At 43.0% G+C, this 18,229-nt stretch overlaps 1 protein-coding gene across 1 annotated transcript in view; it reads right to left on the bottom strand.

Moving 5' to 3' along the window:
- Window positions 1–236: 236 nt before the first annotated feature.
- The window catches only part of kansl1a (KAT8 regulatory NSL complex subunit 1a), a 55,272-nt gene continuing 37,279 nt past the window's right edge, over window positions 237–18,229 (bottom strand). The window contains 12 exon segments of the mRNA XM_064923673.1: window positions 237–1,872; window positions 1,875–1,920; window positions 2,238–2,481; window positions 3,279–3,391; window positions 3,865–4,044; window positions 4,340–4,497; window positions 4,774–4,995; window positions 5,357–5,512; window positions 6,473–6,644; window positions 13,658–13,793; window positions 13,957–14,114; window positions 16,008–16,149. Coding sequence (XP_064779745.1) covers window positions 1,724–1,872; window positions 1,875–1,920; window positions 2,238–2,481; window positions 3,279–3,391; window positions 3,865–4,044; window positions 4,340–4,497; window positions 4,774–4,995; window positions 5,357–5,512; window positions 6,473–6,644; window positions 13,658–13,793; window positions 13,957–14,114; window positions 16,008–16,149 — 1,876 coding nt within the window. The 3' untranslated portion in view covers window positions 237–1,723.

Raw genomic sequence — 18,229 nt, 5'->3', positions numbered from 1 at the left:
GTGTCGTGCACACAGGAATGTCCTAACCGACTTGCCAAAACTATAGTTTAACAAGAAATTTGTGGAATGGTTGAAAAACGAGTTTTAATGACTAACCTAAGTGTATGTAAACTTCCGACTTCAACTGTATGCCATCATTTGATCGGAGTTGACGTCAAGCATTACACAAAGTTGTAGCAAACCTGTGCAATGTTTTCCTATGTGTGAGAAAGTGAAAGAACACTTGACAATTATCCCAAGTTAAACAAATGTTTTAATGGTACTATTTACAAAAACAATTCTGCTTTTGATTAGGTTAACTGCTGCAACAATTGGACCAGTACATTTACATCTTGCTTAAACTACAAAACAAAGTACAGGGATTGAAGGACTGTGGCGTAAAAACAGGTGTAAAATTATACAACCATAGATTTTGCATAGCAATTAGTTACGAGGGGAAATGGTGGTGTGGTTATGACATTGTGGGGTGGCAACACAAAAAAAGCATTCTGCAACAGAGTAGTCTCTTTAGATCGGATCGATCTTAGGGGGGGACAAATATGTTCTCAGCATTAGAAATATTCCCTTAACTGTAAAACCTGAGGTCTGGGTTGCTTCTAGCAAAGAGCTGCTACATATGAAACTAGAGAACACACTTTTTCTTGTCAAGTTGAACCAGAAACAACTTAATTATCAACATTAACAAACATTGTCCAATAATTCACCAGCATGTAGCCTCATACCAATGTCCGGAAAACAAAATGAAAAAGCTATTAGCTGTGTGATTTTACCATTTGAAATACATTTTACTATGTTGACATAATACTACACCAATGATAATTTGAGAAAAGGGGAAAGTAAACTAAATCGATATTAGGGTCATCCCTGATCATCATTCACTTCCTTTCCCTGTGTGGCAAGTTCCTGTTCAATTATGTGCTCTGGTGATTTGATTAGCATTAGCATGGTTTAGCATGCAGTAGTGCTCCCTGTAGGTTGGACAAGTGCTTAGGATACCCAGGTTCCTCTCTACCGCAGTCACTCCCGCAAACAAGAAAGCGAGAGCTCAGTGGGATCAGAGGCGCCGGGTGCTCTGCAAAGAGATTTTCTAAAGGAATGATTACTGTCCAAAACACAAAAAGAAAGAGACTTAATTGAACAGACAATACAAAAAAATACAAAAAGTGTCAGGAAAGGAATGACAAACAAAAAAAGACATGCAACCCAACAAAACTACTTGGCAATGAAAGAAGATGTGCTCCACAATTTCTAATACCACCCCCCCCCCCACCGCTAGAGGGGAAAAAAGGACACAAAACATCCCAAATGTACCTGTTAATTTGGGAGTATGAGGATTTTTTTTCTTGTTTTGTTATTTGTCACACCACTAGAAAATGTACATGGGAAATACAAGCAAACTAGTCAATAGAAAAACACCCTTTGGCCATACTTTGAGGAGTCAGCTACATAGTGCGCTACAAGTGTACACGCCACATATGGAACACCACTAAGCCCCATGTACATCGTTTTAGCCTACAACAGAAATAATTTTTGTAACATCTAGAGTGTAGGGAAAGGCTTCCATCTTCCGTATAATGTTCACTAAAAACTGTGAAATAGTATTAGACTGGTGTTTGAATATCAAACAGGAACCCTTTTAAATAGACTTTTTCTCAGTTTGAGGTTCTGCTTGTTAATGCCAGAGAGGGGTAGGGGTTGAGGAAGACCTCGGCCTGTCAGTCATTCATTGGTGGGCATGGCCCTTCTGTTTGGGGGCGTCGTCATCACAAGGCAAGGGGCTATCTGTGTCATAGCCTGTCGACGGGCAACACGAGACGCTGCGCATTCGCGACCTCCTCATCTCATCTTCCCCCTCCACCTCGGGCTCCGGAACGGGTCCTCCGGCAGGGGGAAGTTTCGATGCTCCCACGGAGCCACCGTCTGTTCGGGGAAATCATTGGGTTAATTAATATAAGTACAACTGAATACCATCAAATCAACAATTTGTTAATCAAGTTAAACTAATGATGCAAATTGACAAAGAAATGGTTACTTCTCATTCTTCATGTTCCAACATTTACCAAATGAGAGCTCAGAATGTACAGAAACGTCCTACTCTTCTAGGGACAATATAACCGCTATAACTTTGTGACTGCATTCCCATATATGTAATCATCACAAACTACTGGGCACAGCGACTCGAAGACCAGTCGCTGTTATTCTTCATGTGTGCATGTGTCTGTTACATTCATCCTCACCCTCTCCTCGAAGGTGAAGTCGGGTGTGGAGCAGCGCGTGTCCTCACTGGACAGCAGGCGGTGGGAGTCGCGTGAGCACGGCGTGTGGGGGTTGGAGGTGGCGTCCGGACTTATGGGCGACGCCACGTGGCTGTAGTCGTGCAGCAGGGGGCAGTGTCCAGGGTCAGGGGACGCCGGCTGGGGAGTGGGCGGGTTGGTGCTGCACAGCAGCGGTGTGGTCCTGCCATCCATGGACTTGTACGACCTGAGGGACGGTTGTGGTGTGAGTGGACCGTAGAACACATGAAATGTGCCACAAATGGAGACCAAACCCTGTTACTACCTACCACTTCTTTAGAGAGCCCTGTCCTTATCATTTATCAAATGATCATAACTTTTAGTGGAAAACAACCTTGTAAGAACATTGTTTAAGCCTTTGGATGTATAAGTATATGGATGTGTACAAAACATTAGGAACACTTTCCTAATATTGAGTTGCACCGCATTTTGGGGAACAGCCGCAATTTGTCGGGGCATGGACAATACAAGGTGTGAAAAGAATTCCACAGGGATGCTGGCCCATATTGACTCCAATGCTTCCCGCAGTTGTGTCAAGTTGGCTGGATGTCCTTTGGGTGGTGGACCATTCTTGATACACACGGGAAACTGTTGAGCTTGAAAAACCCAGCAGCGTTGCATTTCTACACACTCAAACCAGGTCGCAATTGTATCAAGGCTTTAAAACCCTTTATCCTGTCCCCGCCTCTTCATCTACACTAACAGAAGTGGACTTAACAGGCGACGTCAACAAGGGATCATAGCTTTCACCTGGACTTACCTGAAAGAGCAGGTGTTCCTAATGTTTGTACACTCAGGGCATATTGACAATGTGCAAAGACCCCACTAAAATATTTCCTACCAAATTATGTGTTGACATTAACCAAAAAGGTCACAGATGTAGGAAGTAGAGCACATTTATCTAAACTGAGACATATGGCAGTGATGAGGTACTATGCTGTGTATGAGTGTGTGTTGGGTATACTATAGGCGACCCCTACTGACCTGCTGCCCCTCCTCTTGGCGGGGGCCAGGGCCATCCAGGTCCAGCGGGAACGCTCCTGATCCTGGCATGGCTGGTGGAGCTGGGAGAAGGCCGCGTCGGAGAGGTCCTCCATCTACACACACAGAAATGTGTTATTAAGATAGGACTCCTTGATCCATAAAATCAATCAAGTGTATTTATAAAGCCCTTCGGACATCAGCTGATGTCACAAAGTGCTGTACAGAAACCCAGCCTTAAACCCCAAACAGCAAGCAATGCAGGTGTAGAAGCACGGTGGCTAGGAAAAACTCCCTAGAAAGGCCAGAACGTAGGGGAAGAAAACTAGAGAGGAACCAGGCTATGAGTGGTGGCCAGTCCTCTTCTGGTTGTGCCAGGTGGAGATTATAACAGAACATGGCCAAGATGTTCATAGATGACCAGCAGGGTCAAATAATTATAATCACAGAGGTTGTCAAGGGTGCAACAGGTCAGCACCCATTCAGATTATCTCTACCGAGTTAAAAGAACGGAGCAAGGTCAAACCTTGGTCATTCAAAGAACATGGCAGTTCCCAAAGCAGGGCTTAGGAATGAAGCAACATCTTACCTCTGTGTCGTTCTCCTCCTCTGCCATGGGCTGGGAGAAAATGTCAACTTCCCGCCAGTTGGGGGTGACAATCTCTTTGTATTGTAGTTTCTCTACGCGCGTGGTGGCCGCCACCGACATGGGGATCACAATGTTGTTGATGTCAAAGGAGCTCTCGCCTCGCCTCCTCCGGATGGGCTGCTGGGGGGTGCAGAGTTTAAAAATAAAACTTTTATTCATACAGCTATTTATCCAGTTAATTATGAATAGGTAAGGGGCGTATTTAATGAGGGGAAACGTTCAGAACAGCGCAGATAGAAATGGAACAGAGCTGATATGAAGCCCAATTCTACATGACCAAAAATCACATTATACAAAATGCATATTTTATCTGAACGTTTTGTAACATTGCACCTTTCTGAACAGAACCCGTGCTGTCACATTCATGATTCACCTAGACCACACACACAGTCAATAAAAGCTGTGATGAGCTTACAGGGGTGTTGGAGAAGCTGAGACTGTTGGGGCCAATGGGGGTGGAGCTCTCCGAGGAGGTGGACAGCTGGCGGGTCAGCGAGGGGCTGTGGAGAGACGAGTGCAGGCTGGCCAAGGACGAGCAGGGGCTGCCCGAGTCCAGGAAGAGCTTTGGGGTGGCTGGAAGAGAAAGGGGAAATAGAGATTAACAACTAGTCATGACTCACATCTTTTGCATTATAAATGGATAGCAGATTGTGTGTTCCGAGCAGACGTGGATCAAATACATAACCTATGTCAAATGATGTACATGAGGAGCTCGATTTAGCTTGGGATTTGCACTTTTGGGATTAGTCCATTGATCAACTTACCAGGTGCAATGGAATCAAACACAGCTTAACTATTGGAAAGTATTTGACCCATGCCTGGTTCATTTGAGTGGTGCGGTTAACTCACAGCCGTGGGTCCTGTCCAGCAAGTGCTCACGGGGCCTCTTGCGACTGTAGCTCCGGTCATAGGGTCCTGTGGAGGGTGAGGGGAGGCCATGCAGAAGCCGCTCGGCCTTACAGAGGGCCTGGCCCTCCAGCCTGGTGGCGCTCAGCACCCCACCGTTGCCATCCAAGTGGTGGTGTTGTCGCCGCTGCAGCTTATCAGACCGGCTCTTATAGTGAGACAGTCCTGTGGGGGAAAGGGGAGAGACACTGGTCAGGGGATTTTTCATTCTATACAGCTAGGATGGTATGTGTGTGTGTCAAGTGACTTCCTGGTAAAAAAAATTAGAATAATAAAAAAAACTAAATGTGACAACGTGCTACACTCGCCATTGGCTGACAAGTTCATTTCCAAAGGCTGTGTTTATCTCCTTTGGGTGCGAGTTGGTGTGTATCTTTGTGTCCACAAGGGGTCATGTGTACTCCCTGACTGTGGAAAACACCCTGCTTTCCAAAGTTTGTGCAAATAAGTAGGTGTGTATGACTACACTAGGTGTGTATTGGATTGCTTCATATGCGTGTGTGTGGTCCTGCCCACATATACTCACTGTGTGCCATGAGCGAGTTGGCCAGCTTGATGTGCTTGTCTTTGGAGGAGAGCTTGTGTTTGATCGAGAGCTTCTTGAGGGGCTTGGTCCTCTCGGGGGCCTTGCCCTGCCAGTGGCTCTTCATCACCTGCTGCAGCCGCAGGCTCATACACACATCTAAGGAGAGAAACACGCACTACGTGTTATCCACAAGAAGATATGGTTGGTGCAGATGAGAGAAGGAAAGGGAACAAGGTGGGTGGGGGAATGGAGGGAAGAGGGGTTTAAATAAAAACCCTCTCCATTGTGATAAAAGTGTACAGTAGGGAAGTGAAAAGGTGCTTCTGGAACGGCAGTCAACTAGTCTAAACTACTATAGTTTAGAGGTGGTTACGTCACAAACAACAATTTGTTTACATTACTGGGGTCACCTTGTTAGGAGGCATTAAGCAACATTACGAGAGCATTTTTGAGAGAAAGTTACAGTAGTTAACAAATAAGTAAGTTAATTGCTTAGCCCCACAGAAATTCACATTTATTTACAGTTTTTAGCTGAAGCTCCCTCACCTTTTCTCCTTTTTCTGTGGGTGGCAGGTAAACTAGACTAGCTCAGAAGCACATTGTCAGGGTTGAAGTAAATGTTAAAAAGTCACGAGTTGAAATAACCCGTCATTATTTCAAATGTAGCTTATAAGAGTTGGCATGTTGGCTGTTTAGAAGCTGTTAGCTAGCATGCTAGCTATCTTCATTAGCCAACAAGAAAGTAAGTCAAAGCATATCCTCCACACAACAACTATCTTGCCATTCCATTTTATTTCAAATCCTGTGGTTTGTAGCAAAAAGCTGGTTGTCAAGATGAAATCTAGTAAGTCGTATTGACTGATATAGGTAGCAGCAGGTAGCTAGCTTGCTTTGCTGATAACAATCGAGGCTAGCTAAGAACAAAAATATCAGAAACAGTGACAACGCAGCGGACAAAAATGACTCACTTTTATTATATAATTAGTCTATTGGGGCACAGAGATATATGGAGTGTAAGATATATGGAGTGTATGGTATCTGTCCGTACTGGGTTGGCTCCTGGCTCAAGGAAAAATAATAAAAATAGATTCTGGTTCTATGCTCCTGGCTCCTTACCATCAGGAAGGGAGAGGATTGGGTGGACGCCCGGGTCCAGGTGGGACAAGCGCTCCAGGGAGGGAAGCTCGTACTGGGGGTCTTCTCTGGGTGCACTGGGGCGACCCCCGCATGTCACACAGGAGGAGGGGTTGACCCTGCAGCTACACAGAATAGCGCTGGTTCTCGGGACCTGGGAAGGGACAAACCAAAAGTCACTTGTTTATTAATTTAATCCCATGGGTCACAATAGTTGTACTTAAAACAAATATGACATATTATGATGTCTCGTATCATTTAGAGCAGTGTTTTTCAACTCCAGCCCCCAAGTACTGACAACAGCACAATTTGTTGTTGCCCCAGACAAACTCACCAGATTCAACTCATTGAGGGCTTGACTGTGACTAGCGGGAAAATACAGTTGAGGTGACTTAAGGATTTATGCACATTTTGACAGATGGAATTCCATGACTTGTCACCAAATTTCCATGACCAATGTACATTTAAAAAGTAAGCGATATGTGATAGACACTGGGAGGCTGCTCTCTAATCCCATGCACCATCTCCTGTCATTGAGCAAGGATCTAACACACTCCCTGCACAAATTAGAATACCTGTTAAGCAACTGTATAAAACCCAGGTCTGGAGATCTACTGGGTGTGGGTGGGTGTGCAGGCTTTTGATTCAGCCAGTTCATCAAGTTCCGGTTGAGCAGCTAATTTAAAACATTTGGTTTGTTAGAGGGTGACTAGAATAAAAGCCTGCACACCCATTGGCTCTTCTGGGGGATGGTTGATCCCACTTGATGTATAACATTGCCAGCTTGATGTGCTTGTCTTATGTGCTCTAGAGGAGATCTGCATGGAGGAATGGGCCAAAATACCAGCAAGTGTGTGTGAAAACCTTGTGAAGACTTACAGAAAACATTTGACCTCTGTCATTACCAACAAAGGGTATATAACAAAGTATTGAGATAAACGTGTTATTGACCAAATACTTATTTTCCATCATAATTTGCAAATAAATTCATTAAAAATCATACAATGTGATTTTCTGGATTTTTTTTCTCATTTTGTCTGTCATAGTTGAAGTGTACATATGAGGAAAATTACAGGCCTCATCTTTTTTAAGTGGGAGAACTTGCACAATTGGTGGCTGACTAAATACTTTTTTGCCCCACTGTGTATAGCAGCATTGCTTATATGGGGGGGGTGTATTCGTTAGTATCTCTGTCTCTCAAATAATAATGAGCTAGGGCTGGCACTATTTGAGAGACAGAGATACTAACGAATACCTACCCACAAACTTTATTCTAGAGCTGGCTGAATATGTTTTGACGTGTAACTTCTTCAGGTTGATGATGAATACCACCTCCAAACGAATGGAACATCAATGGGCTCCACATTCACACCGAGCTATGCTAACCTTTATGTGAGTCTTTTTGAAGAACGTTTTGTTAATAATGGAAACAAATTAATTTGAGGAATGGGAAAAGAGCTGTCAGACTTTATGGCATTACTCAATGACATTGACCCCATCACAAATTCACTATTGAATGTGACACTCAACTTGTTCATTACCTCGATGTATGGATTGATAAATCAAATTAAACCCTGTTTACAACACTATATAGAAAAGACAGAAATACTATATTACAGGGGGAAAGCTTCCACCCTGAGCCACTAAAAAGAGGACTTCCAAAAGGCCAGTTTATCAGACTGCACCTTACATGCCACTCCACAGAGGACTATCTAGAAAAAGCAGTGGAGATGCGCAAAAGGTTTCAAAGAAGCTATTCTCCACAATGTGTGAATGAAGCTCTTAATTTGGCATTAGGGAAAACACGAGATGAACTGCTAAAGAAAAGACCCACTCGGGACTAAAGAACGCTAATGTTTACAACTGCATATACTTTGAACTTTTGAAAAGTGGGAGATGCTGTCAAGAAACACTGGCATGTTTTATCATTTGACCCAGCTTTGCATGCTGAATGTAAGAATCCACCACTTATTGTATAAAGGAGGTCGCAATTTACACAATAAATTGGTCCATGCCAACTGCCAGCCACAAAATAAAAATCAGCCAGGCTCTTTTACGCCCTGGTAGCTATAAATGCAGAGGTTGTTCACAGTGCAACAACACGATGAAGTGTGAATATTTCTGCCACCCACATACAGGAAAACGGTTCCAAATAAATTACATTATTATGTGCTCTACCACCCATGTTATCTATATTATTAAATGCCCATGTGGGCTGTGCTATGTAGAAATCCACATATATTTACAGTTTTTAGCTGAAGCTCCCTCACCTTTTCTCCTTTTTCTGTGGGTGGCAGGTAAACTAGACTAGCTCAGAAGCACATTGTCAGGGTTGAAGCAAATGTTAAAAAGTCACGAGTTGAAATAACCCGTCATTATTTCAAATGTAGCTTATAAGAGTTGGCATGTTGGCTGTTTAGAAGCTGTTAGCTAGCATGCTAGCTATCACAGCTAACTTTGTTAGCCAACAAGAAAGCAAGTCAAAGCATATCCTCCACACAACAACTATCTCGCCATTCCATTTTATTTCAAATCCTGTGGTTTGTAGCAAAAAGCTGGATGTCAAGATGAAATCTAGTAAGTCGTATTGACTGATATAGGTAGCTAGCTTGCTTCGCTGATAACAATCGAGGCTAGATAACAACAAAAATATCAGGAATAGTGACAACGCAGCGGACAAAAATGACTTGTCTTGTCTTTTGACCAGTATACGCCCACACCACTGTTTCGTAACAGGCAAAGCAGGGGGCACAGATATATGGTGTGTATGGTATCAGTCAGTACTGGGTTGGCTCCTGGCTCAACTGTATTTTCCCGCTAGTCACAGTCAAGCCCTCAATGAGTTGAATCTGGTGAGTTTGTCCAGACAGTTTTTTTTACTCCTTCTTCCAAATGGTAGCTATAAATGCAGAGGTTGCTCACAGTGCAACAACACGATGAAGAGTGAATATTTCTGCCACCCACATACAGGAAAACAGTTCCAAATAAATAACATTATTAAGTGCTCCACCACCCATGTTATCTATATTATTAAATGCCCATGTGGGCTGTGCTATGTAAGTAAAACCTCTCATTCTCTCAAACATAGAATCAGTGAACATAAAAGTTCAATTAGGAGAAACGACAGGGATTATCTAGTAGCAGTACACGTTAATGACCTAAAACATGACATTTCTACCTTTAGATTTTGTGGCATAGAGGAAGTCAAGATATCAGACGGTGGCGGTGATATAAATAATACTCTGAGCAAAATAAAAATGGGATTTTCACCCTCCAGACATTATTTCCTAAAGGTCTTCATGATGAAATGCCTATGTATGTTATGCTGTAAATGTGAACATGAATTATGCCCCCATTTCAGATAACACTGATGTTTTTCTTGCGCTGTACCCAATGATGTATTGTTATATTTGGTAGCACTTTGTTTTTCCTTTAGACTCCATTCGATGCATTGAACGGATGTGGGTGGGGCTAGGTCTACATAAGGGTGCTAATTAAAAAAAACTCAAAAGCTGACAAAGGCCCCTGAGGCCAACACGTAAATCTTATTAAAGATCATTGATACTATCAAGAGCAGTGGGCGGGTTCCTTATTTTTTTCTTATCTTATCCAACTGTTACCATGCGCCTGCAAAAGAGAGAGCTCAGGTGTGCAAGTGCCTTTTGAATTTTGAAGCCACATAATCCAAAAGGCTACAAATAAGTTATCTTAAAAATTACTGTTCGCGAATCACATATGTTTTTGATTCGATTCACTGTGATTGAACCGAATACCAAAATAATACAATGGCGACGTGAATCGTTCGTTACAGTCAAAAAATAATAATATATATTTTTTTAAATCGCTCAAGTACGTACATCAAACTTGTATGGCTTAATTCGCGAGAGTCGGTGGAAAGTCTTTTGGGACATGACATAAAAACATTAATAGGTGGTAATAATAGTTATAACAGTGAACTAGGGGGTACAAGATGTGTTTTGACTTGGGTACAAAAGTATTTTCTCTATTATAATTTATAGGCTAGGCCTACCCGCTGCTGCAATGTCTGTAGTCTCTCTTTCCAAGAGTTACGACCCACTCGTCTCGCACACATGCAGGTGATGAGCGCAAATACAGATGCTCTGAAGTGTAATTCTGAGCCTGGCTGAAATGCTGATTTTTATTTGATTGATCAAATATAAAAAACTGCCTCAAATTACATTAACAGAAATTATGAAGTTACTTTCCATGACTTGTCCAAAATTTAAGATTATCATTTTCCAAAGCCTTTTCCAGGGCTGGAAAACACAATTTCAAGTGTTAATGTAATGTACATTGCCTCCCGAGTGGCGCAGTGGTCTAAGGACTGCATCGCAGTTGCTAGCTGTGCCACTAGAGATCCAGGTTCGAGTCCAGGCTCTATCGCAGCCGGCCGCGACCCATGGGGTGGCGCACAATTGGCCCAGCATCATCTGGGTTAGGGAAGGTTTGGCCGGCAGGGATGTCCTTGTCCCATCGCGCTCTAGTGACTCCTCTCCTGTGGCGGCCCGGGCACATGCACGCTGACACGGTCACCAGGTGTACAGTGTTTCCTCCGACACATCGGTGTGGCTGGATTCCGGGTTAAGCGGGCATCGTGTCAAGAAGCAGTGCGGCTTGGTTGTTTTGTGTTTCTGAGGACGCATGGCTCTCGACCTTCGCATCTCCAGAGTCTGTACGGGATTTGCAGCGACGAGACAAGACTAAACTTCCAATCGGAAACCACAAAATCGGGAAGAGGAAAAAAAGGGGCTAGAAAAAAGTGCATGTACAATGAAAGTACTTTCTTGTGCTAAACCCAACAAACACACCACTGAATGTTCTTGAATTGTGCTCGGAGTCTTTCAAGTGCCTTCTTGCAAACTCTAAGCATGCTATCACGTGCCTTTTTCTCAGGAGTCTGGCCACTCTCCCATAAAGTCCAGATTGGTAAAGTGCAGTAGAGACTGTTTGTTACTTCCACAACTTATTGACTCAGGTGTGAATACTTATGTAAATGAGATAATTTAATAAATTTGCAAACATTTCTAAAAACACGCTTTCACTTTGTCATTATGGGGTAGTGTGTGAAGAAGGGGGAGATTAAAAATATTTAAAAAATAAAACATTTTGAATTCAGGCTGTAACACAATGTGGAATAAGTCAAGGTATATGAATACTTTCTGAAGGCACTATAAGTACAGTGCATTCGGAAAGTATTCAGACCTTCACTTTTCCCACATTTTATTACTTTACAGGCTTATTCTAAAGTGGATTAAATAAAACATGTCCCTCAATCTACACACAATACCCTATTTATAAAGCATTTAAATCAGAAATGTACATAAGTATTCAGACCCTTTGCTATGAGACTTGAAATTGAGGTGCATCCTGTTTCCATTGAGATGCTTCTACAACTTCAGAGTACACCTGTGGTAAATTCAATTGATTGGACATGTTACGGAAAGGCAAACACCTCTCCATTCGGAAAGTATTCGAACCCCAATATTTTATTAGGTCACAGCATTATTCTAAAAATGATTCAATTTACCCCCTCAATCTACACACAATACCCCTTAATGCATTTCAGAGCAAAAACCAAGTCATGAGGTCGAAGAAATTGTCCATATAGCACTGAGACAGGATTGTGCCGAGGCACAGATCTGGGGAAGGGTACCAAAACATTTCTGCAGCATTGAAGGTCCCCAAGAACACAGTGGCCTCCATTCTTAAATGGAAGATGTTTGGAACCACCAAAACTCTTCCTGAAGCTGGCCGAGAGGCCAAACTGAGCAATCGGGGGAGAAGGGCCTTGGTCAGGGAGGTGACCAAGAATCCAATGGTCACTTACAAAGCTCCAGAATTCCTCTGTGGAGATGGGAAAACCTTCCAGAAGGACAACCATCTCTGCAGCACTCCCACCAATCCGGCTTTTATTGTGGCCAGACGGATGCCACTCAGTAAAAGGCACATGACGGCCCGCTTGGAATATGCCAAAAGGCACCTAAATAACTCTCAAGACCTTGAGAAACAAGATTATCTGGTCTGATGAAACCAAGATCTAACTATTTGGCCTGAATACCAAGATCTAACTATTTGGCCTGAATGCCAAGTGTCACGTCTGGAGAAAACCAGGCACTGCTCATCACCTGGCCAATACCATCCACGCGGTGAAGCACGGTGGCGGCGGCATCATGCTGTGGGGGTGTTTTTCAGCGGCAGGGACTGGGAGACTAGTCAGGAATGAGGGAAAGATGAACGGAGAAAAGTACAGAGAGATCATTGATGAAGTCCTGAACACTCTGGAGTAGGTTCTCAGACGAGGGTTCACCTTCCAACAGGACAATGGCCCGAAGCAAGACAGCGCAGGAATGGCTTTGGGACAAGTCTCTGAATGTCCTTGCGTGGCCCAGTCAGAGCCCGGACTTGAACCCGATCGAACATCTCTGGAGAGGCTTGAAAATAGCTGTGCAGCAATGCTCCCAATCCAACCTCAGAGGATTGACAGAGAAGAATGGGACTAACTCCCAACTACAAGTGTGCCATGCCTGTAGTGTCATACCCAAGAAGACTAGACACTGCAATCGCTACAAAATGTGCTTCAACAAAGTACTAAGTAAAGGGTCTGAATGCTTTATGTAAATGTGATTTTTTATTTGCAGTACATCTGCACAAATTTCTATACAATTGTTTTTGCTTTGTCATTATGGGGTAGTGTGTGCAGATATATGAGGGGAAAAAAACAATTTAATCCGTTTTAGAATACGGTGGTTACAAAATGTGGGGGGGGGGAGAAACCAAGGTGTCTGAATACTTTCCGAATGCACTGTCGGTCGATCACTGCTTGCTCCCTTGGTCACTTTTTTTAAACAATATGGACTACGGGGAGTGATACTATTGACATGACATTTGCATAGCATCATGTCGGGGAAAAATATAGGAGCAAATTTGATTTTGATATAACAATTAGTCCTTCAGAACTTATTAGGTTAATAGCCCACTCAAACACACAATAGAATCGATAACAATACAGTCCTATGAAATCCACGAGCACAAGAGGATAAATAACAAAACACTCAACACTGGAAAAAGTTATTGTTTTAGTGCTGGGCAGGAGGAAAGCATACTATGGATCTACATGTATCTGCAAGTTCACAAGCAGAAACATACCTTGCCATTGAGGTTAGGTACTGTGTTAGGCTGTACAAGTCTCCGTCGTCTGCAGTTGAGTAAGGGGCGCGTGCGGGCGGCCACACAGGTGCTGTCATTGGGGCTGGGTTGGTGTTTGGTGTTACTCTCTGACACCCTGGAGAGGAGAGACAATCAATCATTGTTATTACACACAAGAAAAGAGCAAGTTAGTGCCTTATTTTCATAGGTTCTTCCTCCAAATAGATACACTTGAAGAATCTATGTTTAAGTTAGGTTAAGTATTCTGTGTGTGTGTGTGTGTGTGTGTGTGTGTGTACCTGTTGAGGACCCCATTGACCGGCCTGCCATTCTGGCCTCTCCAGGGTCCAGACTCTGTGATGGTGACCTGACAGTCCTGGGGAGTAGGCTCAGTCTTAACTCCTACCCCACCCACCACCAATGCACTGGGCGCCACACCTCCCAACTCCACTGAGCCCTGAGGGGTGGAGTGAAATACCGTACATCAGCCACAGACATGAAATAATACTGTATAGGCTACCAACTACAGTGAGAGACAAACCCACATCCTACACAAGGTGCGTGTGTGATGGTGTAATTTACCTGCTATATTTGTATCATGTGACTTGCAAATGGGATATATTGTGTGTGATAAGAGCTACACTTGATTGTCCCAGACAATTAAGACCGCATCTTAAAAAAAGATGGCCGTATACAGGACGTTTATATAGGTCATGTGTGTACTAGTACTACCACAATAGTGAATAGTGGCACTACTATATTTAGTGCTACACGGCATGTGGTATTGCTCATGCTCATCTCTTTACAGGCCACTTTCACATGTACGTGGTGCCGGTCTGTACGGAAATGGCCATTCAAATTAGAGGTCGACCGATTATAATTTTTCAACGCCGATACCGATTATTGGAGGACCAAAAAGGCCGATACTGATTAATCTGACAATTTTTATTTATTTGTAATAATGACAATTACAACAATAGTGAATGAACACTTATTTTAACGTAATATAATACATCAATAAAATCAATTTATCCTCAAGTAAATAATGAAACATGTTCAATTTGGTTTAAATAATGCAAAAACAAAGTGTTGGAGACGAACGTAAAAGTGCAATATGTAAGAAAGCTAACATTTCAGTTCCTTGCTCAGAACATATGAAAGCTGGTGGTTCCTTTTAACATTCAATATTCAATATTCCCAGGTAAGAAATTTTAGGTTGTAGTTATTATAGGAATTATAGGACTATTCCCCTATATACTATTTGTATTTCATTAACCTTTGACTATTAGATGTTCTTATAGGCACTTTAGTATTGCCAGTGTAACGGTATAGCTTCCGTCCCTCTCCTCGCTCCTCCCCGGGCTCGAACCAGCAACAACAGCCACCCTCGAAGCAGCATTACCCATGCAGAGCAAGGGGAACAACTACTAGAAGGCTCAGAGCGAGTGACGTTTGAAACGCTATTAGCGCTAACTAGCTAGCCATTTCACTTCGGTTACACCAGCCTCATCTCGGGAGTTGATAGGCTTGAAGTCATAAACAGCGCAATGCTTTGACGCACAACGAAGAGCTTCTGGCAAAACGCACGAAAGTGCTGTTTGAATGAATGTTTACGCGCCTGCTTCTGCCTACCACCCCTCAGTCAGATACTTAGATACCTGTATGCACAGTCAGATTATATGCAACGCAGGACACACTAGATAATATCTAGTTATATCATCAACCATGTGTATTTAACTAGTGATTATGATTGATTGTTTTTTATAAGATAAGTTTAATGCTAGCTAGCATCTTACATTGGCTTACTGCATTCGTATAATAGGCAGTCTCCTTGTGGAGTGCAACGAGAGAGGCAGGTCGTTATTGCATTGGACTAGTTAACTGTAAGGTTGCAAGATTGAATCCCCCGAGCCTACACGGTGAACATCTGTCATTCTGCCCCTGAACGAGGCAGTTAACCAACCGTTCCTAGGCCGTCATTGAAAATAAGAATGTGTTCTTAACGGACTTGTCTAGTTAAATAAAAGGTATAAAAATAACAATATATATATTTTTAAATCGGCGCCCAAAAATACCGATTTCTGATTGTAATGAAAACTTGAAATCGGCCCTAATCAAATCGGCTATTTCGATTAATCGGTCGACCTCTAATTCAAATGGCTAAATGGGTTAGAGCATGGTCGAAGCAACACCAGGGTTGTGGGTTTGACTACTGCATGGGCCACATATACTTAAATATATGTCAGTGACAAGGCTATCACCTCTGCAAGTCGCTTTGGATGAAATGTCCATATTACCCTTATATTATTAAACCGTGCACAATTAGCCCAATATTGAGGCGGCGCTGTACCTTGTTGGCACGGATCTGTCGGTAGACGTCTGTCTGCTGGCGGATACGGTACTCCAGGTCTGAGATGTGGGCCTGGAGCCAGTTCCAGTGGCTGATGATGGAGGCCCGCTCGATGGTGTAGCGACTCTCCGCCCGCTTCCATCTAAATCGGAAAGTCACAGACACACAGGGGTGAACAAGTTTTCATCTAACCAACTTGTCTGTGGTCTGAACTTTTACATGGATAAAATAATTTCATTGCTGTGTAATTGGAATCATTTCTTCTTGAATGCCTACACGAATGAATGCAAAAGCCACATACTATTGCCCAAACATTATGCCAATATTGAATTTTTCAACATTGGGTAATTCACAAAATCACACAATATTAACGACCATTTAGATCAAATAGCAAACATTCAACTTCTGTGGCAAAGTATCAATACTGAGGGACGTGTTGTCACGGTTGCTTCTTGTTGAAGAGGCATCAGCAAAAGTTAGTTTGTATAGCTAGCTATCCTCTTATCCCGTTTCTGAATTAATTTGTGGTCGTTTCCATCTCGCAAACAAAATAAGTGAGGTTTTATTTGTGTACTACCATATCTCGATAACATAACCAAGTCTGTCACTGGTATGGGCCGGTAAATATCCTACAGCTAGCCAATTGTGGCCGCAAGCTAAAACCAGAGAGAGAGAGAGAATTCACTGTTTCATCTGTTGATGGTTTGATGTTTACTCAAGTCTTTCCACATGTAATTGATTAAATCAGATTTTATTCTATAAAGACTAATTGTGTCAATATGTTGTGATTGTAGAAAAATCCTCACAGCCGTTTTCCATACTAAAACGTAAAGTACAACTTGGTGCGTACCAGCTTACACCATGTTTGAACTACAGTAGGCACACCGTGCGAGTCAAAACTACAATCATATATTTGGGCCATTTCAATCACTCTTCGGCAGGTAGCCTAGTTGGTAAAGAGTGTTGGGTCAGTAACCGCAAGGACATCTGTCAATGTACCCTTGAGCAAAGCACTTAAGCCTAATTGCTCCTATTTAAAAAGATTTTAAACTAGGCATGTCAGTTAAGAACAAATTCTTAATTACAATGTCGGCCTACCAGGGAACAGTAGGTTAACTGCGTTGTTCAGGGGCAGATCGACGGACTTTTACCTCGTCAGCTAAGGGATTCGATCCAGCAACCTTTCGGTTACTAGCCCAGCGCTTTAACCACTAGTAGGTAACCTGCCGCCCCCATAAGACGCTCTAGATAATAGAGCCTGCTAAATGACTAAAATGTAAATGTTTGTGGCTTTTATAGGCAGGGAGCATAAATTGTACATAGCATTCAGAAAGCATTCAACCCCCCCTCCTGTTGGAAGATGTACCATCGTCCCAGTCGGAGGTCCTGAGCACTCTGGAACAGGTTTACATCAAGGATCTCAGTACTCATCTTTCCCTCGATCCTGACCAGTCTCCCAGTCCCTGAAAAATATCCCCAAACTTGTTTCTCATGGTCTGAATCCTTTAGGTGCCTTTTGGCAAACTCCAAGCGGGATGTCATGAGCCTTTTACTGAGGAGTGGCTTCCGTCTGGCCACTCTACCATAAAGGTCTGATTGGTAGTGCTGGAGAGATGGCTGTCCTTCTGGAAGATTCTCCCATCTCCACAGAGGAACTCCGGAGCTCTGTCAGTGTGACCATCAGGTTCTTGGTCACCTCCCTGACCGAGGCCCCTCTCCCCCGATTGCTCAGTTTGGCAGGGCAGCCAGCTCTAGGAAGAGTCTTGGTGGATCCAAACATCTTCCATTTAAGAATGATGGAGGCCACCGTGTTCTTGGGGACCTTTAATTCTGCAGAAATTATTTGGTAGCCGTCCCCAGATCTGTGCCTCGACACAATTCTGTCTCGGAGCTCTACGGACAATTCCTTTGGCCTCATGACTTGGTTTTTGCTTTGACATGCACAGTCAACTGTGGGACCTTATATAGACAGGTGTGTGGCTTCCCAAATCATCTACAATCAATTTAATTTACCACAGGTGGACTTATCAAGTTGTAGAAACATCTCAATGATGATCAATGGAAACATGATGCACCGGAGCTCAATTTCGAGTCACATGGCATAAAGTCTGAGTACTTAGGTAAATAAGATGTTTTTAATTTGTAATTCATTTGCAAGAATTTCTAAAACTCTGTTTTCGCTTTGTAGTAATGGGGTATTTGGGTGTAGATTGATAAACTAA

Source organism: Oncorhynchus masou, chromosome 18 (genome assembly GCF_036934945.1).
Source record: "Oncorhynchus masou masou isolate Uvic2021 chromosome 18, UVic_Omas_1.1, whole genome shotgun sequence".
Taxonomy (NCBI): Eukaryota; Metazoa; Chordata; class Actinopteri; order Salmoniformes; family Salmonidae; genus Oncorhynchus; species Oncorhynchus masou.
This window is presented reverse-complemented; position numbering and strand designations above follow the sequence as displayed.